Below are 24,829 nucleotides of genomic sequence, written 5' to 3'. Positions count from 1 at the left end.
AGCTGTTCAGTGCTATGTGTCAAAGTCCAACAGATTTGATCCAGTTTGTGTTCCACAGGTCCATGTTGGTTTTTGTTTAGCTGGGTAGATAGTTATTATCAGTATATAAATACATATTTTTTTCAGGAGTTGTCTAACAATTTTATTTTGATGTTTTTTTTTTAGTGCCAAGTAGCCTAATTTGCGTTAGTCTTCTCCTGCTTCATTGAGAAAGGAGTCACAGGAGTCGCTGCTGTGACGGTGCCTCTGAATCATCTACTACCCTCCCGCTTATGAACGCAGCAGCCCTTCCCAATTACCGGGAATGGTTCATATCCTTTCAAAGGAAGCTTTATTACGTGATGATTAGGAACCTCATGACGAATGTATTGGTTCTCTCCCATTTGGAAGCTTGTGCATAAGGAGTGGCCTTAATAAGTTAACTATTCATGTTTCCAGTGTACTTCACATATCACTTTCTTAATCTAAACCTGCCTCATCTTATTGCCTACATTCTGATGTTAAAAGTCCCACATGTATGGAAGCTGCTCTTTAGAGCGACCATGCATCACAAAGCCACTTTTACCCCCTCTGAAATAAGATTTAAGGAAATCATATCCTTTGCAATAAAAAAAACTCACAATATATCATGCAGTTTGACACCAATGTCTTGATAAAGTCATACCACCAAAAGGTAAACACTGGTTTCATAGACTAGGTTGCAGATGTGTTGAATGTAACCTGGAGTTCATTAACAAAATCGGGTTCGGAGAATCAATGGGCGCTCACTAACTTTACACAATTAAAGACCAAGGCCAATGATTAGAGCTAAATGTCAGGTTCATTTAAAAAGGTTGGTTTTATAAAGAGACCATGGAATTGATGTAGTATACTTATTTTGTAAGTGTGCTAGTTCTTTGAGGGATCAAGGACTCATGATCCAGCTTTGGAATCTTTATTTGCACTTATAGCCTATTTGTATTGTCTTGGAGTTATATTGTAGATACGATAATGAAAGATTTATTTAAAAGAATGTAAATGCATCTTGTTTTAATGAAGTTAAATGGGGAAAATACATGCTTACAATGTTATGTCTATTTTCAGAGATGAGTCATGTTTCTGTGACACATTTTCCCTCAACTGTTCTGGATTTGTGTGTAATTGGCTCACATTGCATGTGTAAGAATAACTGGGAACTGATTTAAGCAGATTGCGCAAAATGTATTGGAGATCTGCTATTCAACCACTTGTAATATAACATCCACCATACCCAACAGTTGAATTACTGCCTTGAGTAAATGTACATAGTCTTGCACTGTGGTTAATGTCACTATCTGGATCATGGTGTTCTATAGGAAAGAAACCTGCAGCTCTCTGTAATATCAGGCTCAGCTTAGTGCATTTTGAACGTTCAATGTGCTCTGGATTCTTCACTATGCCTTGTAATGAAGAATATTTTGGAGTTTGATGTCTATTGTATAGCCTACAGTGACTTTGCTTTATTCTGTACCCTACTAAGCAGCGTGGTGTTCAACATATCCAAACAAGACAACCCCACTTGCCATGTTTTCAAAATGGAATGAAAATACATGTTCCAGAATGTCGTCTTTCACTTGATCTTTGAAACCGCTATTTCCAACAGAGTAACATGTATTCATGTGTTTTGAAGTATTCTGTAGTGGCTCTATTCAATCTGTATTGCTGAAGCATTACAGATTGCACAATGTAAAGGTAATTTCTGATTGGTTGACATGCAGCGTTTACTGGGAATGCAGTCGCTGCTAAAGCTGGAACAATGTCTTTATTTTAATCACGCTTCCTATATGCTGTACTTGTCTTTGGTGTCAGTGTGTCTGTAATCTGTTAAATTCAGTGTAGGACCACAACTGTTATGTTGTGGTTAGCCAGTTATGAAAAATATTTTTAGCACTTGTTTGTACATTAAGCTAATCAATTAAACAGCAATCATTTTAACATGAACCGGCATCCTGTCTTTGTCCATGCTTTACTCTTGATACTGAACTAGTATCTATATTTACTGTTACATTATGCTGTGATTTGGGTCATGGCAGTTGGTTCTTGACCTAATATTTACACATCTCAGATTGGTCTGAGTTATCTTGCCAAAACTATGGTTGTGAATATTTTATTTTGCTGAAGGAAATGCGGTCATACATCATGAAAAGAATGCACATGTTACTAGACATGCCACCAGAGGTTTCCACAGTCTCCCATATTCAGGGAAACACACAGCACTTACTACATAGAGCCATGACTACATGGAACTGTCTTACGTGTGCAGTAAAATCAGATTTTTAAAAACTTAATTAACACGTGGACTGTTGGGAGACAAACACTCACATGCGCACACTCACTCACTTTACACGCATTGTAATATTGTGGATTTTATACTGTACATTTAATCTAGTGATGTCTTGTATGTGATATTGTTTTATGATGTGATTTAACTGTTTGGACCCCTATCAGTGATGCTTGATAGAAATTTAAAGTTGCCCACCAGAAGCAAATGCCACCCCCATTTTGACGTAATTCCTGCCCTAGAGTGGAAATGCTTGTTTAGGTTCCACACACGGAATATCTTACTAGCTGTTATCTGTTATACAGCGGGTGGGTCTAATCCTGAATGCTACTTATACAGTGGGGAGAGTATTTGATACACTGCTGGTTTTCCTACTTACAAAGCATGTAGAGGTCTGTAATTTTTATCATAGGTACACTTCAACTGTGAGAGACAGAATCTAAAACAAAAATCCAGAAAATCACGTATGATTTTTAAGTAATTAATTTGCAATTTATTACATGACAAGTATTTGATACATCAGAAAAGCAGGACTTAATATTTGCACAAACATTTGTTTGCAATTAGAGATCATACGTTTCATGTAGTTCTTGACCAGGTTTGCACACACTGCAGCAGGGATTTTGGCCCACTCCTCCATACAGACCTTCTCCAGATCCTTCAGGTTTTGGGGCTGTCGCCGGGCAATACGGACTTTCAGCTCCCTCCACCGATTTTTCTATTGGTTTCAGGTCTCGAGGCTAGCTAGGCCACTCCAGGACCTTGAGATGCTTCTTACGGAGCCACTCCTTACTTGCCCTGGCTGTGTATTTTGGGTCGTTGTCATGCTGGAAGATCCAGCCATAACCCATCTTCAATGCTCTTACTGAGGGAAGGAGGTTGTTGGCCAAGATCTTGCGATATATGGCCCCATCCATCCTCCCCTGAATACAGTGCAGTCGTCCTGTCCCCTTTGCAGAAAAGCATCCCCAAAGAATGTTTCCACCTCCATGCTTCACGGTTGGGATGGTGTTCTTTGGGTTGTACTCATCCTTCTACTTCCTCCAAACACGGCGAGTGGAGTTTAGACCAAAAAGCTCTCTTTTTGTCTCATCAGACCACATGACCTTCTCCCATTCCTCCTCTGGATCATCCAGATGGTCATTGGCAAACTTCAGATGGGCCTGGACATGCACTGGCTAGAGTAGGGGGACCACCACGCCATGACGGCGTAGTGTGTTACTAATGGTTTTCTTTGAGACTGTGGTCCCAGCTCTCTTCAGGTCATTGACCAGGTCCTTCCGTGTAGTTCTGGGCTGATCTGTGCACGGGAGGATGAAATATCCGTAGATTAAAGACCTGGCCCCATTCGGAGGGTTCTTTACAGGCCGGTGGCGAACTGGTATACGACAGAAACGGTGACGAGATCCAACCAACATTGAAACCTCAGCTGCAAAAAAACAAGGTCATTGCTCTGTATTCACAGATTCAGGGGATAATATCTGTATGATTGCATTAAATGATGTAAAGGATCTGGGTGTTAGACACTGGAATATCCAAAGGGGTTTATGTCTGGTGACCTGTCTTTAGAATTTTGTGTGGAGAAAAATGTTTTAAAGGGAACCAAGTATTCTGTGCAAATGGAAGGCAGGAATTGGACATAGGTCCAAATTGAACATAATAGTTCTGGGAGGGGGTCCTTAATGACCCTAGGCATCTGTGGCCACTGTCGATTTAAACTAGCTAATATTGAGAACTAAAGAGGAAACCTGGCCAAAATATATATTAGGCTGCGAACGTAAGAGTTCTGGTGAACGTAAGAGTTCTGGTAGGGATAGTCGAGATCTACCGGAAGGGCGCAAAAGTGGTCTGATTATTCCATGAAAGGAGGTACACACAGAGAGAGAATACACTGGGAAATAACTAGTAATTGAGTTAGAAAATAAAAAGCATACGCATAGACAGTTTTCAACGAGGATAAGAAGATAATTACTTGCGTCTAAGACCGATATATTAACCAGTTGAAAGTCATAAGAAACAACGGTTAAATGGGCTGTTAACCAGGACCTTACAAACCCCTGGGAAATAGCTTATTGAACGTAAGAGTTCTGGTGTTGTATACGTGTGAGACCTAATAATCTATCAAAAGTCATACAAATAATGATTCTATGATCCTAGAGGAAATTAACGGGAGGTACCTGTATTTCTAATCATAGAAAGTACAAGTACACACACATAGATTAAGGATAATAACAGATTATAGAGAAACACACAAAGATTGTGAGAAGCATAACAATAATTGAATAAACATGGGTAGTAAATCCTCTAAGGGGATTCCGGAATTAACCGGAGATGATAGATATGTGGAGGCCAAGGAAACATTTATTTTGGCCCGAAACGGAGAAAGAAGTACGAATTTGATGGACGTTTAAATATAGAAAAACTAGAATTAATGATCAAGCGGATAAATAAGGGATGTGGGGAGAAGGCAGAGAAGCAACCGGCAGAAGGGCTTGACACCGCCAGGGTGTGGCTGACTGAACCTAGGAAGAGAGTCGAGGGGGCAAAGAAAAAGGTAGCCACTAAGGAGGGAGGAGGAGGTAGTCAGGAGCAGACAGGAAGGACACACACGGCTCCCATAGAGACATCACCTAAACCCAAATTTTACCCCTCCCTGTTAGACCAGGCGTGGAGGGAAAATCCAGACGACGAGGTGGTGGTGGTGAGACGGAGGCAGCCACCGCCCGTCCCGTTACCACCTCCCCCATATGCTGGTCCTCAGGGAGCCGAGGGAGGAAGAGCCACAGAGAGGAGAACAGGATTTAGCAACCTTATTGAGAAAGTGGATAGAGGTAGAGAAAGGGAGAAAATCGGGAAAAGTGGATAGAGAACGTAAAAAGGGAAGAGAGTGTGTTCATGGGCTGCACGACCTAGAGCCCTCAGTAGACTCGATTCCCATAACCAGAGTCTGGAGAGAGACAGTCAAGAGAAAGGGGGAGATAGATGCTTTAACTGTAACAAACCGGGTCATTTTGCTAGAGATTGTGAGGCACCATGTAAACACTGCAATAAAGTAGGCCATAATCACAGAGACTGTAAAAAGAAAGAACAGAAAGAAGCAGAGCAGCTAATAGTAACTATCGGGGTAATTGTAGATAAGCATAAAGGAGGCTTTAAGGAAAGGGACCTAAGAGAGAAGGGAAAAATGGACAGGATCAGACGATAATTTAGTGTTTCAATTGCGATAAGACAGGACATTTCGCCCCGGGAGTGTAAGGCTCCCTGTAAACATTGTGACCGAGTAGGACACAACCACCGAAACTGCAAACATAAGGGGAAGGACAGGCGCAACAATCAGGAGAGAAAGAGAGAGACAGAAACAACGAGAGAGAGAGAGTAATGAGAATCATCGCCGGAGAAATGCTTGGACCTTTAAATTAGGGCTATTTTCTGGGAATTGTCTCGGTAGTGCGTGTCTGATTTTATGACTATAGACAATTATAAATAGGGTTATTTGTGGGGAGTTTTTGTCATTTCAATAGCTGCCACACGAGAGGCTCAGGTTCGTTTCCCAGTCTATGTATCAATGAACTAAAATCTGGGTTTCTGATTGTAATTCAACTATTGGTATGTTTTGCCTGGAAAGATACGGTCGCTAGTGTTTTGTGACAAGAGATGAAAAGAATCTGCCCACTCCATCAAGCAATGGGGACAACAACACAGGGCATTCACGGGATCTCATGGAACCATGGACCGCACCTGCAGAAACTGGACAAAAGGGGGAAGCAGAGGAGATACCTATCATAAACTTCTCCCAGCTGACGCTCGACATACCCCCTACGCCTCCTCCAGTGGTAGAAACAACCAGCTGGTATGATTGAGTGGAATCAGCCAACAGTAACACGGAAGCAGCAATGTGAGAGTCAGTAGTGCATGACCTTGAACGGTAATAATAGGAAGCTTCCGCTTAACACACAGGCCTAAGAGTACGTAGGTCTACAGCCCCAGTGGGAACTTCCCCTTTAAAAAGATATATAAAGAGAACAGAGATCATAAGACAGTATGATCCTCACTAACATATGAAACAGACTTCATATGGAGAATCATCATAGGTACATTTACTATTGCACTATACGCTTTTTGATAGAGTAAAACAATATTTTGGGAACCGGATAATTGTGCTTAAGTACTTATTGGGTCATACTCTGAAGAAGCTGGTTGAATCTTGTGAACCTGACTGAGTCTCCGAAAAACAGAGGTCTAACCACCTCTTGATCACATAGACAAAGCGGGCGTTTGCATTTTTGACACCAGAAACCAGAGGTGACTAGCAATTCAAGGAAAAACAGCCAAGTACAAGTTACCATATATTGCCTCTATGCACAGAGTTGGAAGTGAATAGTATTAGGATATACACTTTTTGTTGGACTAGAACAATATTTTGAGAGCTGGATATTTTTGCTTAAGTACTTATTGGGTCATACTCTGAAGAAGCTGGTTGAATCTTGTGAACCCGACTGAGTCTCCGAAAAACAGAGGTCTAATCACCTCTTGATCACATAGACAAAGCGGGCGTTCGCATTTTTGACACCAGAAACCAGAGGTGATTAGCAATTCAAGGAAAAATAGCCAAGTACCAGTTACAATATATTGAGTCCATACACAGAGTTGGAAGTGTATAGAGATACTGGAATTCGGAATCTAGCGTCATAGCTGTAAGAATACCGATTACGGGAAAGTGACAAAGGGGCTGAGCATTTATGGTAATTGAACTATTTTTGCTATTTAGTCAATATTGTTTGAAGTGTTAACGCATTTAAAGTTTTGCAATATTATCTGGCATAGCTTAAAGCATTAAGGATTGATTGAGCTTTATTGTTGTATTGAGAAACTGTATAACCATTGAAATGTAATAATGTGTATAAGACAGAGTGACTTAATAAAAGCTTGAAACTTTGACAACTAGGCCAGATTAAAGATCTGGAGAGCAAATGCCTTTGACACTCTCACTGAACAGAAAGTGACCCTGGTTATAGGTTAAAGTGATTGCACTAAAGAATATTTCATTGTGTGGACAATAATATATTTTTAAGAAAGTCAAAACATATACCAATACTAGTTTCCAAGTGACTACTAGCTGACGAGCATAAAAACTACTAGGAGTTGTTATTAGGTATTGATATATACATGGGTAAAGATCACTTGAGGGTAAGGAAATATAGGAGGAATCCATAACGCTTAAGAATATTTAAATAGGAGTATATCTATCCAAGGCCTCATACTAGACCGGACAATAAGGGAGTGACAACGTGAACGAAGGAACAAACCCAACTCACGCGAAGGGCCATTACGAAGAAATAGAAGGGTTGGTAGGGCCGCACGGCAAGGCCCTTGTTACACCGAAGTAACTAAAGTCCCAAAGTACTCTGCCCAGCCAGAGGACGGGGTAGAGGCTTTTGCTGCAGGCATTGGGCAAAGGTCAGCACCGTGACAGTTTGTTTAAAATATAGACTGAACGTTTTAATAGCTTATTTAGCTTAAATTGAAAGACTTATTATTTTTTATTTTATTTCACCTTTATTTAACCAGGTAGGCTAGTTGAGAACAAGTTCTCATTTGCAACTGCGACCTGGCCAATATAAAGCATAGCAGTGTGAACAGACAACACAGAGTTACACATGGAGTAAACAATAAACAAGTCAATAACACAGTAGAAAAAAAGGGGAGTCTATATACATTGTGTGTAAAAGGCATGAGGAGGTAGGCGAATAATTGCAATTTTGCAGATTAACACTGGAGTGGTAAATGATCAGATGGTCATGTACAGGTAGAGATATTGGTGTGCAAAAGAGCAGAAAAGTAAATAAATAAAAACAGTATGGGGATGAGGTAGGTAAAAATGGGTGGGCTATGTACAGCTGCAGCGATCGGTTAGCTGCTCAGATAGCAGATGTTTGAAGTTGGTGAGGGAGATAAAAGTCTCCAATTTCAGCGATTTTTGCAATTCGTTCCAGTCACAGGCAGCAGAGAACTGGAACGAAAGGCGGCCAAAAGAGGTGTTGGCTTTAGGGATGATCAGTGAGATACACCTGCTGGAGTGCGTGCTACGGATGGGTGTTGGCATCGTGACCAGTGAACTGAGATAAAGCGGAGCTTTACCTAGCATGGACTTGTAGATGACCTGGAGCCAGTGGGTCTGGCGACGAATATGTAGTGTGGGCCAGCCGACTAGAGCATACAGGTTGCAGTGGTGGGTGGTATAAGGTGCTTTAGTGACAAACCGGATGGCACTGTGATAAACTGCATCCAGTTTGCTGAGTAGAGTGTTGGAGGAAATTTTGTAGATGACATCGCCGAAGTCAAGGATCGGTGGGATAGTCACTTTTACTAGGGTAAATTTGGCGGTGTGAGTGAAGGAGGCTTTGTTGCGGAATAGAAAGCCGACTCTAGATTTGATTTTCGATTGGAGATGTTTGATATGAGTCTGGAAGGAGAGTTTACAGTCTAGCCAGACACCTAGGTACTTATAGATGTCCACATATTCAAGGTCGGAACCATCCAGGGTGGTGATGCTGGTCAGGCGTGCGGGTGCAGGCAGCGAACGGTTGAAAAGCATGCATTTGGTTTTACTAGCGTTTAAGAGCAGTTGGAGGCCACGGAAGGAGTGTTGTATGGCATTGAAGCTTGTTTGGAGGTTAGATAGCACAGTGTCCAAGGACGGGCCGGACGTATATAGAATGGTGTCGTCTGCATAGAGGTGGATCAGGGAATCGCCCGCAGCAAGAGCAACATCATTGATATATACAGAGAAAAGAGTCGGCCCGAGGATTGAACCCTGTGGCACCCACATAGAGACTGCCAGAGGACCGGACAGAATGCCCACCGATTTGACACACTGTCTGCAAAGTAGTTGGTGAACCAGGCAAGGCAGTCATCTGAAAAACCGAGGCTACTGAGTCTGCCGATAAGAATATGGTGATTGACAGAGTCGAAAGCCTTGGCAAGGTCGATGAAGACGGCTGCACAGTACTGTCTTTTATCGATGGCGGTTATGATATCGTTTAGTACCTTGAGCATGGCTGAGGTGCACCCGTGACCGGCTCGGAAACCAGATTGCACAGCGGAGAAGGTACGGTGGGAATCGAGATGGTCAGTGACCTGTTTGTTGACCTGGCTTTCGAAGACCTTAGAGAGGCAGGGCAGGATGGATATAGGTCTGTAACAGTTTGGGTCCAGGGTGTCTCCCCCTTTGAAGAGGAGGGATGACTGCGGCAGCTTTCCAATCCTTGGGGATATCAGACGATATGAAAGAGAGGTTGAACAGGCTGGTAATAGGGGTTGCGACAATGGCGGCAGATAGTTTCAGAAATAGAGGGTCCAGATTGTCAAGCCCAGCTGATTTGTATGGGTCCAGTTTTTGCAGCTCTTTCAAAACATCTGCTATCTGGATTTGGGTAAAGGAGAACCTGGAGAGGCTTGGACGAGTAGCTGCGGGGGGGGGGGGGCTTGTTGAAGTTTTCGATAATCATGGATTTCTCGGTGGTGACCGTGTTACCTAGCCTCAGCTGGGAGGAGGTGCTCTTGTTCTCCATGGACTTCAGTGTCCCAAAACCTTTTGGAGTTGGAGCTACAGGATGCAAATTACTGCCTGAAGAAGCTGGCCTTAGCATTCCTGACTGACTGCGTGTATTGGTTCCTGACTTCCCTGAACAGTTGCATATCACGGGGACTATTCGATGCTATTGCAGTCCGCCACAGGATGTTTTTGTGCTGGTCGAGGGCAGTCAGGTCTGGAGTGAACCAAGGGCTATATCTGTTCTTAGTTCTGCATTTTTGGAACGGAGCATGCTTATCTAAAATGGTGAGGAAGTTACTTTTAAAGAATGACCAGGCATCCTCAACTGACGGGATGAGGTCAATGTCCTTCCAGGATACCCGGGCCAGGTCGATTAGAAAGGCCTGCTCACAGAAGTGTTTTATGGAGCGTTTGATAGTGATGAGGGGTGGTCGTTTGACTGCGGCTCCGTAGCGGATACAGGCAATGAGGGCTGAGATCCTGGTTGAAGACAGCGGAGGTGTATTTGGAGGGCCAGTTGGTCAGGATGACGTCTATGAGGGTGCCCTTGTTTACAGGTTTAGGGTTGTACCTGGTGGATTCCTTGATGATTTGTGTGAGATTGAGGGCATCTAGCTTAGATTGTAGGACTGCTGGGGTGTTAAGCATATCCCAGTTTAGGTCACCTAACAGAACAAACTCTGAAGCTAGATTGGGGGCGATCAATTCACAAATGGTGTCCCGGGCACAGCTGGGAGCTGAGGGGGGTCGGTAGCAGGCGGCAACAGTGAGAGACTTATTTCTGGAGAGAGTCATTTTCAAAATTAGTAGTTCGAACTGTTTGGGTATGGACCTGGAAAGTATGACATTACTTTGCAGGCTATCTCTGCAGTAGACTGAAACTCCTCCCCCTTTGGCAGTTCTATCTTGACGGAAAATGTTATAGTAGGGTATGGAAATCTCAGAATTTTTGGTGGCCTTCCTGAGCCAGGATTCAGACACGGCAAGGACATCAGGGTTCGCAGAGTGTGCTGAAGCAGTGAGTAAAACAAACTTAGGGAGGAGGCTTCTGATGTTGACATGCATGAAACCAAGGCTTTTTCGATCACAGAAGTCAATAAATGAGGGTGCCTGGGGACATGCAGGGCCTGGGTTTACTTCCACATCACCTGCGGAACAGAGGAGGAGTAGAATGAGGGTGCAGCTAAAGGCTATCAAAACTGGTCGCCTAGAGCGTTGGGGACAGAGAATAAAAGGAGCAGATTTCTGGGCATGGTAGAATATATTCAGGGCATAATGCGCAGACAGGGGTATGGTGGGGTGCGGGTACAGCAGAGGTACTGGGTGCTGATGAGAGAGGTTGTATCACTGGACATGCTGGTTGTAATGGGTGAGGTCACCGCATGTGTGGGAGGTGGGACAAAGGAGGTATCAGGGGTATGAAGAGTGGAACTAGGGGCTCCATTGTAAACTAAAACAATGATAACTAACCTGAACAACAGTATACAAGGCATATTGACATTTGAGAGAGACATACAGCGAGGCATACAGTAATCACAGGTGTTGAATTGGGAGAGCTAGCTAAAACAGTAGCTAAAACAGTAGTTGAGACAACAACAGCTAATCAGTTAGCACAACAACAGCAGGTAAAATGGCGTTGACTAGGCAGGGAGGGTCGGATTAACTACACACAGAGCCTGAGTGCGGCTGGGGCCGACAGATAAAACATAAACAAGCAGAATGGAGTACTGTGATTAATGGACAGTCCAGCATGCATCAGCTATGTAGCCAAGTGATCAGTGTCCAGGGGGCAGCGGTGGATGGGGCAGGGAAGTTAGACTGGCGAGTATTATCCAGGTTTAAAAAACTGGCTTGCTGTGCAGAAGGTAAAAGGTAAAAGCCGCTAGCAGTGGCTAACAATGACTAAATAGCTTGTAGCTAGTTAGCTGGTTAGCTTCTGGAGGTTCTTGAGTGTGTTCTAAAAATTAAAAATAGTAGCGATTCCGTATCACATTGGGTGAGGCAGGTTACCGGAAGGTATAAACAAATTAAAAATCGAAAAGAGATTTAAAGTAAATATGGGTCCAGTGAGTGGTTGGGACGTGGCGATTCAGACAGTTAGCAGGCCTGTGCTAACAAGCTAAGAGTTAGTAGGCCGGGGCTAAACAAGGTAGCAGTTAGCGGACCGGGGCTAAACAATCTAGCAGTTAACAGGCCGAATTAGCAAGCAAGGAGATAGCAAGGGATAGACAGTTAGCCTTTGGGGGACGTCGCGATGGGGTGAGTCTGTTTATGCCTCTTCATGCGGTGACATCGATAAACCGGTCGTGTAGCCCAGGAGTATGCTTCGGTGGTAGCACAGGAGCTCTGGCCGGGCTAGCTTCAAGCTAAGTGGGTGGAAACGCTAGCCAGGAGTAATCATCCGGGGTTGCAGTTAGTTAGTTAGTTAGCTAGCTGTGAAGATCCAGCTGAAAATGTTCTGTTTGCGGTGGGAATCCGGTGGGAATCCGGGGATAAAAAAATAATAGGTCCGTTATGCTCTGGTTAGAGTCGCGTTGTTCAAACTGGCGAAAGCTTTCCGAGCTAAAGGTTAGCTGATGACCGGTTAGCTGAAGACCGCTAGCAATGGTTTGCTGACTGATAGCTGGTAGTTAGCTGGCTAGCTTCAGTTGAGGGGTTCTGGATCCAAGGTAAATATAAATACTTTAGAAAAAAAGCAGATCCGCGCTACATTGGGTGAGGCGGGTTGCAGGAGAGTATTTAGATGTTGAGGTTTAGCAAAATGTTTTAAAAGATATGCGAAGAAAAATATGTAAAAAAACGATATATACAAGGGACACGACACGACACGACAAGGCGTCTGACTGCTACGCCATCTTGGATTACACTAATTAATTCAAAATAATAGCGAGGCGATTTCAATGTAGTACGTTGTCAGCTGAAATAACATATTGAGAATGGAGTAGTATTTCAATAACTGAATCAAAGAAGAGACAGTTACCTAAATCTAATGAATTCTAATAATAAGCAGATAGGTAATTGCGATAGAGTTGTGCCCACCGAAATGTGTTTTTTATTCTAAAAGAGTTGACTGATGTATTTACATGTTATTTTTAAAGTCTTGGAAGGAAAAGTTAAGTTTCTGATGATTGTTCCCTGGTGAATTTGAGCAGGAAGTTTAATGTATTCTAACATTATAATCTGTTTCCATTACGTGGAACAATGTCCGGTCATTACTGAGTGGAGGGGGAGCCTGGACATTTAGAATCTTGAATACAAGATATGCGTCAGTGTATTGCGAAATATTTTTTCCAACTCAGGAGCTCATGCTTTCTGAGAATGTAACCGTGATTATAGCTATTGGCCTTCCTATCAAGCACTTTGAGAACCTGTTTGCAGACAGACTGAATGGGTTTTAATGTTGTAAAGCAAGCTTGGGCCAAACTAGTCAGGTAGTATGTTAAGGGGTGGAGTATCATAGATCTGAAGTGCAATTTGTTACCTCTGAAGTCAAACAATTTAATATGTTTTGGAAATTAGCTAGGTTGAATTTGTTTGAGTTACCTTTTTCATTTTTTATTTCAAAGAGAGGTTGGAATCAAGTATGATGCCGTGGTACTTAAAATCGGATACCACCTGGAGCTCTTCCCCTGATACATACCTGATACATAGACATCTGTCTCAGAGGCATTAGTTGTTTTCTTTGTAGTGAGTTCTTGTGTAGCTTGTTATTTACTATTTGCATGCATTTATCACTGCATCATCTGCATACATTGGAACTTCAGACTCTGTACAGACAGAAGGAAGATCATCAATGTATGAGCTGAAAAGTATTGAACTTTGGGGCATGCAAACATGGTAGCTATGAGTGAAAAAAAAGAGTCCGTTTTGACTTACGCTGATGAGCCACCAACTTTTTAAAGGTTTGATATTTATTAAACAACAGGATTCTTTCTCCCCAGGATAATTGTATCTAAGGGTAGCGCATGTTCAATTAGGTACAAATAAACACTGAGGAAGTTTAAAATGAATGATTTGAGGGAGTACAGTGGAATCATCATTATTATTAGGTTTTGTTTGTTTTTAACTTTGGTTTTCAAATACCCACACACAACAAATAGTGTATAACTATTTGTTTTTAAAATACTATGTTTGGATTCGCGTGTACTATTTCCATTTGCTTTAGTGCTACGATATCTTAAAGGGGCACGCACACACATGGAATTTTAGAAGTTTTATTTTCTGAGTTTTAATTAAACACGTGAATTATTTTGATAAAGGAATGTTCTGGGAACCTGGGATACAACATGTAGAACATGTTTGACAGTTTTTCTTTAATTTGTCTAATATAGTAACAAACACTTCTTTGAAGGGGTGGTATGACTTATGACCTCTATCATGACTTTCCTTTGTGGTTTGATCATTGGAAAGCCAGTTGGATAATACATTTAAGGTCATTTGTACTACTGCTTTAAGGTCATTTGTGTAATTGATAATTATGATGGAGTTTAAAGTTATTAGACATATTTGTAATTTGATCCAATGAGAAGAAAGAAAGGGCATAGCCTTTGACTAAGGATAGGCTTCCTTAAGTCTATCTTCCTATGACCATAAGGGTACAATCATTTTTCTTTGTGGAGTGTTTCAGTGTAGTGGTTTTGATCTGATTATGTTATTTGAAATTGTATTTTATCTTTTGACCTGTAGTAGTATTTTTTATAAATTACCTAGCTAAGTTTTATTTCACCTTAGGTAGTTAGCTATTGTTGTATATAGATTATATCTTTGTGTGAAATTTATCGCAACATTATATTTTTGTGTGAAATTTAACACAAAGAAGGCAGTAAAATTGATATGTTAATATTATAATTTTTATTTAAATTGAATAAGCTATTACAGTTAATAAGAATAAGTTTAAAATATGGTAGACTTATATTAAGTATTTAGGACATATTTTAAGCCTGGAGTATTAATAAATGGGGAAAAGATTTTGGTCGTTCAGCCTCCGGACATCAGACAGTCTGCTCCATTGGTTATAAAACAAGAGAGGGCAGGCATGCATTCCAGTCCTTAACTCCAGGATATGTCCAGTTAATCTGTTGAGAAGAGATACAATGACTCTGTTGAATGTGGCCATCACCCCCACAGAAAGCCAGAGGCTATAAAAGAGATTACTCCCACCTTTGAGGACTTGGTAGAGGGGGGTGTAATTAGAGAGAGAGATGCACAATGCAATTCTCCAAGGTTTTGGCAAAGAAAGCAGCCCCAGTTGAGAGTTCTGCCACAGAGGTATAGTAAATACATATTACACATGCTCAGTTGATTTTGAATCTATTAGATGCTGTACATTGGCCAGCAAATTAAGCTATTTGTAAGTGTGAGGCTCATAATAAAGGATCAAATAGTATCAGCCTACCTAAGTCACTGTTTAGATATGCAGCAATATTGACACATGGGCAGAGCCATGTGTAAACAGGGAGGAAGGATGGTAGAGCAGCATTGTGACGTCTTCTTAGGCATTTCCCTTGAAGAATGGCTGTAAGGGACCATATATGGCATGTGGTCACATGGTGTCTCCCGCAGAAAACCTTGCGTAAAATACTGAGGTAACCCTTTTTCCAATATCTTCTTATGAGAAACCAACTGTCTCGACGGATATATTATTGAATATATTTGTTAAAAACACCTTGAGGATGGATCCTAAACAACGTTTACCGTGTTTCTGTCGATATTATGTAGCTAATTTTGGAAAAAAGTTTGCCGTTATATTTGTAGCATTTTTCGGTTGATTTCTCAGCCAAGCATGGTGAAGAAACGGGAGCTTTTTCGCCTACAAAAATAATATTTTTGGAAAAAAGGAACATTCGCTATCTAACTGGGAGTCTCCTGAGTGAAAGCATCCAAAGTTCTTCAAAGGTAAATTATTTAATTTGGTTGCTTTTCTTATTTTCGTGAAAATGTTGCCTGCTGCCAGCAGAGCCTAGCATAGCATTATGCCATGATAAACATACACAAATGCTTGTCTAGCGTTGGCTGTAACGCATATTTTGAAAATATGAGATGACAGTGTTGTTAACAAAAGGCTAAGCTTGTGTTTGAATATATTTATATATTTCATTTGCGATTTTCATGAATAGGAAAAGTTTCTAGGGGTATTTATGTCCGTTGCGTTATGCTAATGCATTTGAGTCTCTGATTACGCTCCCGGATACGGGTTTGCTCGTCGCAACTGGTTAAAAACATATATTTCTTTTAGAATAGATAAATATAGCAAATGGGTGGAAGTATTTCCAACTTACTTGGCGGACACGATTATGGTAGCTAAAATATTAGGTCCAGATATTATCCCTATAGTTTACTGGGATCTATTTCTTTAAACAATGGATTACATTTCAGCTAATCAGGTAAACCATGTGGAATGCCAGAGTTAGGGAGACCAGAACAGACAGACATAGAAGTTGAAGATATACTAGCAGAACACATGAGAAGACTGTTTGTTAACCAAACCCGTATGTCCAACATTTTGTGTCCAACAGGTGAATTACAGGAGAAGGTGATTCACTCAATCCAACCAGGAGACTGGGCGTGGATTCAGTCCCTGAGGAAAAAAGACTGGAAGCAGCCCCGTTGGGAAGGCCCATACCAGGTTCTGTTAACCACTGCCTTTGCCATTAGAATAGCTGAGAGAGTCACTTGGGTCCTCGTTACTCACTGCAATAAGGTATGTACATATAGAAGCACTGCTGATCACACACAGAGTTAGGAGAAGAACCGAGAACCAACAGGGTCCGGGGATTACCTCCTTTACGAAGATTCCCTATCCTGACCGTTCATCACTGTGTGAGCTCCTAGAAGTGTGAGTATGGGGTGGTACCTAGCAGACCGACTTAAGGGCAGGAGAGACTTGGCGGTTTTGGGGAATATTAGGGACTCTGAGCTGCATCATAGTCTCTGTAATGTTTCTACATTCAGATCCACCACCTTCCGGTACTAATTATAGGACGCTGTTGTCACTGATAAGAAGTAAAAGACAAACAATTTAAAATACTGACCATCAAGGATGAGTGACTTACAGAATAAGGAGACAAAGAAGGTCAAGATGTAGGATCTAAGATAAACATTAAACAATTTCCTCAGAAAGCAAATAACTTCACAGGGATTGGGTTGGCCAGATTGAAGTACTCGGCCAACTCACTTCGGTTCACTTTAACTCCTGATGAGTACCAGTGTTATAGATACAAGAATGGCACCGAGAACTTAGGTGATTTTAATGGCTGTAAGGCAATCGTTAATGTGACTGACTTTTTAATGGCTGTAAGGCAATCACTTAACCTCACAGCACCTATAACTGATTTATGGTGGGCTTGTACAAGCAAAGGATGCATACGATAGACACTACCAAAAGGGTGGTTAGGAACTTGCGCCCTGGTGTTATTGGTCCAACCAGTTCGAGTTAGTCATCAGAGGTCAGTTGTAGGAGGCTAAAGAAGGCACAGGAGGAGTTTAGACCAGGATGGGAGTAGCTTTGTCTAGATGGATGCTATTGGCATCCCCATGGAAGTTACAGATTAATACAAAGCTATGTATCAAATAGGTGAAGACTTTACCACTACATTCTTTTGGTGGTTGACAATAAATAAAAAATGTGGATTGGATTAATTACATCTATTATAATCAACAGAGATTCATGAATGAAACCGGGGATGAAGTAAAGGTGTTCTCTGACCAATTATCCACAACCCGACCAGGCAAAATAGGTTGGCTCTCGATATGTTATTGGCAGAAAAGGGCTGGGTATGTGGAATGATTGGGGTTCATTGTTGTACATTTATTCCTAATAACACAGCTCCAGATGGATCTGTGACCAAGGCCCTGGCCGGTTTAACCACATTAGCTCATAAATTAGTAGTGAACTCTGGTGTGGATACCTCCACGACTGGGTGGTTCGATAGTATGTTTGGAAAATGGAAAAATGTTGTAATTACTGTATTGTGGGCTGCTTTCACCTGTATGAGTGTGTTGGTGTTGTGTGGATGCTGTTTGGTCCCATGTGTGAGAGGTTTAATCACCAGGACTCTAGAGAGATCGATTACGCAACAAATAATGAGGTATGGACAGATTCCGAGCTCCAACCAGTGGGATGACAACTTTATGCCTCCAGGCCTAGTAGATGGCTCCGTTTCCTTCAACCACGAGGAGCCCATGTGGATGAGACCATCTTCAATGTTTAGGCAGACTGTTCAATTAATGAATATTATAATGAAAAACCTAAAAAGAAGAGTTATTTATATTTATATTTAAGTCATTTAGCAGACGCTCTTATCCAGAGCGACTTACAAATTGGTGCATTGACCTTATGACATCCAGTGGAACAGTCACTTTACAATAGTGCATCTAAATCTTAAAGGGGGGGGGGGTGAGAAGGATTACTTTATCCTATCCTAGGTATTCCTTAAAGAGGTGGGGTTTCAGGTGTCTCCGGAAGGTGGTGATTGACTCCGCTGTCCTGGCGTCATGAGGGAGTTTGTTCCACCATTGGGGGGCCAGAGCAGCGAACAGTTTTGACTGGGCTGAGCTGGAACTGTACTTCCTCAGTGGTAGGGAGGCGAGCAGGCCAGAGGTGGATGAACGCAGTGCCCTTGTTTGGGTGTAGGGCCTGATCAGAGCCTGGAGGTACTGAGGTGCCGTTCCCCTCACAGCTCCGTAGGCAAGCACCATGGTCTTGTAGCGGATGCGAGCTTCAACTGGAAGCCAGTGGAGAGAGCGGAGGAGCGGGGTGACGTGAGAGAACTTGGGAAGGTTGAACACCAGACGGGCTGCGGCGTTCAGTTATAATTGGATATAGGCCTAGAACAGTCATTGATGGGAATCTGATGTAAATACATGTATTGGTTTTGTTTGCTTTTGTGTAACATTTATGATTCCATAGGACGGTTGACGTATCAGTGTGTAATATTTAGTCAAAGGGTGGATTGATAAGGGAATTTATATGTTTAAGGTAAGAACTCCACCCTGAAATGTAATTATTAGACTATGTAAAATGTATTAAGAATAATTAGACTAATGTAATTATTAGACTATGTCAAATGTATTAAGAATAATTAGACTAATGTAATTATTAGACTATGTAAAATGTATTAAGAATAATTAGACTAATGTAATTATTAGACTATGTAAAATGTATTAAGAATAATTAGACTAAAGTCCAATAAGGTTTGGTCGAGACAAGTAAGGGAGAGAAATGTGTGTGTCTAAGAAAACACAGAGGACAATTATACAGTGCCTTGCGAAAGTATTCGGCCCCCTTGAACTTTGCGACCTTTTGCCACATTTCAGGCTTCAAACATAAAGATATAAAACTGTATTTGTTTGTGAAGAATCAACAACAAGTGGGACACAATCATGAAGTGGAACAACATTTATTGGATATTTCAAACTGAAAAATTGGGTGTGCAAAATTATTCAGCCCCTTATGTTAATACTTTGTAGCGCCACCTTTTGCTGCGATTACAGCTGTAAGTCGCTTGGGGTATGTCTCTATCAGTTTTGCACATCGAGAGACTGAAATTATTTCCCATTCCTCCCTGCAAAACAGCTCGAGCTCAGTGAGGTTGGATGGAGAGCATTTGTGAACAGCAGTTTTCAGTTCTTTCCACAGATTCTCGATTGGATTCAGGTCTGGACTTTGACTTGGCCATTCTAACACCTGGATATGTTTATTTTTTAACCATTCCATTGTAGATTTTGCTTTATGTTTTGGATCATTGTTTTGTTGGAAGACAAATCTCCATCCCAGTCTCAGGTCTTTTGCAGACTCCATCAGGTTTTCTTCCAGAATGGTCCTGTATTTGGCTCCATCCATCTTCCCATCAATTTTAACCATCTTCCCTGTCCCTGCTGAAGAAAATCAGGCCCAAACCATGATGCTGCCACCACCATGTTTGACAGTGGGGATGGTGTGTTCAGGGTGTTGCTTTTACGCCAAACATATCATTTTGCATTGTTGCCAAAAAGTACAATTTTAGTTTCATCTGACCAGAGCTCCTTCTTCCACATGTTTGCTGTGTCTCCCAGGTGGCTTGTGGCAAACTTTAAACGACACTTTTTATGGATATCTTTAAGAAATGGCCTTCTTCTTGCCACTCTTCCATAAAGGCCAGATTTGTGCAATATACGACTGATTGTTGTCCTATGGACAGAGTCTTCCACCTCAGCTGTAGATCTCTGCAGTTCATCCAGAGTGATCATGGGCCTCTTGGCTGCATCTCTGATCCGTCTTCTCCTTGTATGAGCTGAAAGTTTAGAAGGACGGCCAGTTCTTGGTAGATTTGCAGTGGTCTGATACTCCTTCCATTTCAATATTATCGCTTGCACAGTGCTCCTTGGGATGTTTAAAGCTTGGGAAATCTTTTTGTATCCAAATCCGGCTTTAAACTTCTTCACAACAGTATCTCGGACCTGCCTGGTGTGTTCCTTGTTCTTCATGATGCTCTCTGCGCTTTTAACAGACCTCTGAGACTATCACAGCGCAGGTGCATTTATACGGAGACTTGATTACACACAGGTGGATTGTATTTATCATTATTAGTCATTTAGGTCAACATTGGATCATTCAGAGATCCTCACTGAACTTCCGATAGAGAGTTTGCTGCACTGAAAGTAAAGGGGCTGAATAATTTTGCACGCCCAATTTTTCAGTTTTGGATTTGTTAAAAAAGTTTGAAATATCCAATAAATGTCGTTCCACTTCATGATTGTGTCCCACTTGTTGTTGATTCTTCACAAAAAAATACAGTTTTATATCTCTATGTTTGAAGCCTGAAATGTGGCAAAAGATTGCAAAGTTCAAGGGTGCCGAATACTTTCGCAAGGCACTGTACATGACCTGACCTGGTTAAAAAGTTGAAAACCTTACGACAAGAAAAGGAGTCCTGTGAAGGTCCCTCTAATCTCTGGAGGAAGGGAACGGTATGGAACTGCCAGCTTGGTAGTGATAAACGAGGAATGAGGACTGTGGGGAAAGATACATCCCACCCACTGTTTGTGTGTCTGTGTGTGCGTGTAATCCCCCTACTGTTTGTGTGTCTGTGTGTGCATGTAAGTAGGTAGGGGGGTGGGAGTTATAAAATTACATGTCTTGGCATTTTTTTACTTTAAAACATTCTCTTGAATAAAGAACCAACCTTGTGCAGAAGCTGAGTTTTTGCCTAATTATTATTAAACCCAGCATTTTACAAATCCCGGGGGTTGGTCAAAGCTTCAATAATTGTTTAGTTATCATCATTGGGATTGAAAATTCTTGCGACAATAAACTATGCATTAGTCAGGCCACCAGTGTCCGGTCTGGAGTGTGATGTCACGGCTCTGCTAGGCGGTGGCAAAAGTCCTGTGACTACTCTTACTAACATACTGCATACTTAACCTCTCTGGGATATTCGGAATGGTAGCGTCCCACCCCGCCAACAGCCAGTGAAAGTGCAGGGCGCCAAATTCAAAACAACAAATATCTCATAATTAAAATTCCTCAAGCATACAAGTATTTTACACCATTTTAAAGATAACATTCTCGTTAATCCAGCCACAGTGTCTGATTTCAAAAAGGCTTTACAGCGAAAGCACCACAAACGATTATGTTAGGTCACCACCAATTCACAGAAAAACAGCCATTTTTCCAGCCAAAGAGAGGAGTCACAAAAAGCAGAGATATAGATTAATCACTAACCATTGATGATCTTCTTCAGATGACACTCATAGGACTTTGTTACACAATACATGTAGGTTTTGTTCGTAAAAGTGCATATTTATATCCAAAAATCTCATTTGACATTGGCGTGTTATGTTCAGTAGTTCCAAAACATGCGGTGATTTTGCAGAGAGCCACATCAATTTACAGAAATACTCATAATAAACATTGATAAAAGATAAAACTATTATACATGTGTCAGATTTCAAAAGAACCTTACTGAAAAAGCATACCATGCAATAATCTGAGTACGGCGCTCAGAGACCAAACAAGCCAAAAAGATATCCTCCATATTGTGCAGTCAACAGAAGTCAGAAATAACATTATAAACATTCACTTACCTTTTGATAATCCTCATCAGAATGCACTCCCAAAAATCCCAGTTCCACAATAAATGTTGATTTGTTCGATAAAGTTAATAATTTATGTCCAAATAGCTCCTTTTGTTAGGGCGTTTGGTTAACAAATCCAAACGTGCGTGCAGGTCCAGCCGAAAGGTCAGATGAAAAGTCCAAAAAGTTACATTACAGGTCGTAGAAACATGTCAAATTAAGTATAGAATCAATCTTTAGGATGTTTTTATCATAAATCTTCAATAATGTTCCAACTGGATAATTCCTTTGTCTGTAGAAAAGCAATGGAACGTGAGCTAACTTTTCACCGTGCGTCACGAGCTCGTGGCACTCTGCCAGACACCTGGCTCAATCCCCTCTCATTCGGCCCCACTTCACAGTAGAAGCATCAAAAAAGCTTTTAAAGACTGTTGACATCTAGTGGAAGCCTTAGGAAGTGCAACATGACCAATATCCCACTGAATTTTCAATAGGCTATGAGTTGAAAACCTACAAACCTCAGATTTCCCACCTCCTGGTTGGATTTTCTCAGGTTGACACCTGCCATATGAGTTCTGCTATACTCATAGACATCATTCAAACAGTTTGACAGTCTTCAGAGTGTTTCTATCCAAATATATATGATATGCATATTCTAGCTTTTATGGCTGAGTAGCAGGCAGTTTACTCTAAGCACGTTAGTCATCCAAGCTACTCAATACTGCCCCCCAGTCACCATGAAGTTAATGAGTATTGTCACGATCCGGCTCAAAGCCCGTAACAAAAAGGGAGACAACGTGGAGATAATAATAACAAAATATATTTATTAACTGAAGTAAATTAAATACAATTAACAATGGTGTGTGTTTAGTCAGTACTGTAAGTGAGAGGTCGCGTGTATACATGTGATAATGAGGGGTGTTGAAAGGTGCCAACACAAACAAACCGAATAGAAACAAAATTGCCACAACCAAAATCTGTCTGTGTCTGCATGGAGAGAGTCTCCCCAATGAATGGAGAAGAGGTGCATTTATCCTGGGACACACCCGAGCCCAGGTGTGTCCCATTTCTCTGACGACCCTCCCGCCTCCACCCACCGACTTCCTATTAAGGAAAACAAGAGCAAAGAGAAAGAATTCGGCAGACAGAGTGGGAGGGTCGTCACAGTATATACTATGTACTATTAGTTAATTTTAGTATACTGTAAACAAACAGTATGCTTTCAGTTGAGCGTACTAGCTCCTCGCCTTTCTACCGGAAGTTGATGCTGTTGCTATGCAACCTTCTGCAAGCTAGTTAGCAAAACAAATTACTAGTTAGACATTTTATGACTTCGGGTGTGTTCTTAAATTCAATGTGGAGTGCCAGAGTGCGCTCGTAAATTTAGAGCGTTGTCAGATTGTCTATTTTGTAAATTCAGAGCGTTTCGCTCTTGGAGGAGTAGGGTTGTTTTGAGCGTTCTGACCTTACAATAGCAGTCAAGCACCCAGGCTAATGTTGGCTTGCTAGCTACTTCCAGACTCAAATGCGACCACTTTGACCATTTTACTCACCCTAGCAGAGCTGGTTATCCAGAGCGTTGGTGACTGTAACTGTGCTGCTGGCAACAATTTAATTAAGCTTTTTTTGCCCACGTTTACTGACACCTGACATATTAAACAGGTGTTGAGCGCTCGTAAATTCATTATTCTGCGCTCTGGTACACTCAGACGAGAGTGAAATTAAATTGGAGTAGATAGCACCCGAGTAGAAAGCACCCGAATGTCCATTGAGAACGCACATGACGGGAAAAATCAAGTCAATAAACGTTGGGTAGTTAGTATATAGTTAATATACTGGCAGGATCAAGCCTGGCCCGCTGAGGAGTGATGGACTCCATCCTTGCTGGAGGGGTGCCCTCATCTTATCTATGAACATAGACAGGGCTCTAACTCGTCTAGCTCTACAATGATTGAGGGTGCAGGCCAGGCAGCAGACTGTTAGCCAGCCTGCCAGGTTAGTGGTGTCTGCCACTAGCACCGTCAGTGTAGTCAGCTCAGCTGTCCCCATTGAGACTGTGTCTGTGCCTCGATCTAGATTGTGAAAAACTAAACTGCCTGTGTTTGCTCTAGCAACCTCACTGGAATACAGACATCCTCCATTCCTGTCATTATTGAAAGAGATTGTGATATCTCACATCTCAAAATAGGTCTACTTAATGTTAGATCGATCACTTCAAAGGCAGTTATAGTCAATGAACTAATCAACTGATCATAATAGTGATGTGATTGACCTGACTGAAACATGGCTTAAGCCTGATGAATTTACTGTGTTAAATAAGGCCTCTCCTCCTGGTTACACTAGTGACCATATCCCCCGCGCAAAGGCGGAGATGTTGCTAACATTTACGATCGCAAATTTCAATTTACAAAAAAAAAGACTGCATTTTCATCTTTTGAGCTTCTAGTCATGAAATCAATGCAGCTTACTCACTTTTTATAGCTACTGTTTACAGGCCTCCTGGGCCATATACTACGTTCCTCACTGAGTTCCCTGAATTCCTATCGGACCTTGTAGTCATGGCAGATAATATTCTAATTTTTGGTGACTTTAATATTCACATGGAAAAGTCCACAGACCCACTCCAAAAGGCTTTCAGAGCCATCATCGACTCAGTGGGTTTTGTCCAACATGTCTTCGGACCAACTCACTGACACAGTCATACTCTTGACCTATATTTGTCCTGTGGAATAAATATTGTGGATCTTAATGTTTTTCCTCATAATCCTGGACTATTGGACCACCATTTTATTACGTCTGCATTCGCAACAAATAATCTGGTCAGACCCCAACCAAGGATCATCAAAAGTCGTGCTATAAATTCTCAGACAACCCAAATATTCCTGGAGGCCATTCCAGACTCCTCCACCTACCCAAGAACA

At 41.6% G+C, this 24,829-nt stretch overlaps 1 protein-coding gene across 5 annotated transcripts in view; it reads left to right on the top strand.

Moving 5' to 3' along the window:
- Positions 1-1,959, top strand: part of LOC124032170 (C4b-binding protein alpha chain-like) — a 48,583-nt gene extending 46,624 nt beyond the window's left edge. For all 5 annotated transcript variants that reach the window (XM_046344336.1, XM_046344337.1, XM_046344338.1 and 2 more), the window contains one exon: positions 166-1,959. Coding sequence is in view for 1 of the 5 variants with exons in the window: in XM_046344339.1 (XP_046200295.1) it covers positions 166-175 (10 nt within the window). In the remaining 4 variants the exon portion in view is untranslated. The remainder of the gene's footprint in view (positions 1-165) is intronic.
- Positions 1,960-24,829: the final 22,870 nt, after the last annotated feature.

Source organism: Oncorhynchus gorbuscha, linkage group LG03 (genome assembly GCF_021184085.1).
Source record: "Oncorhynchus gorbuscha isolate QuinsamMale2020 ecotype Even-year linkage group LG03, OgorEven_v1.0, whole genome shotgun sequence".
NCBI classification, from domain to species: domain Eukaryota; kingdom Metazoa; phylum Chordata; class Actinopteri; order Salmoniformes; family Salmonidae; genus Oncorhynchus; species Oncorhynchus gorbuscha.
Note: the sequence above shows the minus strand (reverse complement) of the source record. Positions and strands in the feature narration are given on the sequence as shown.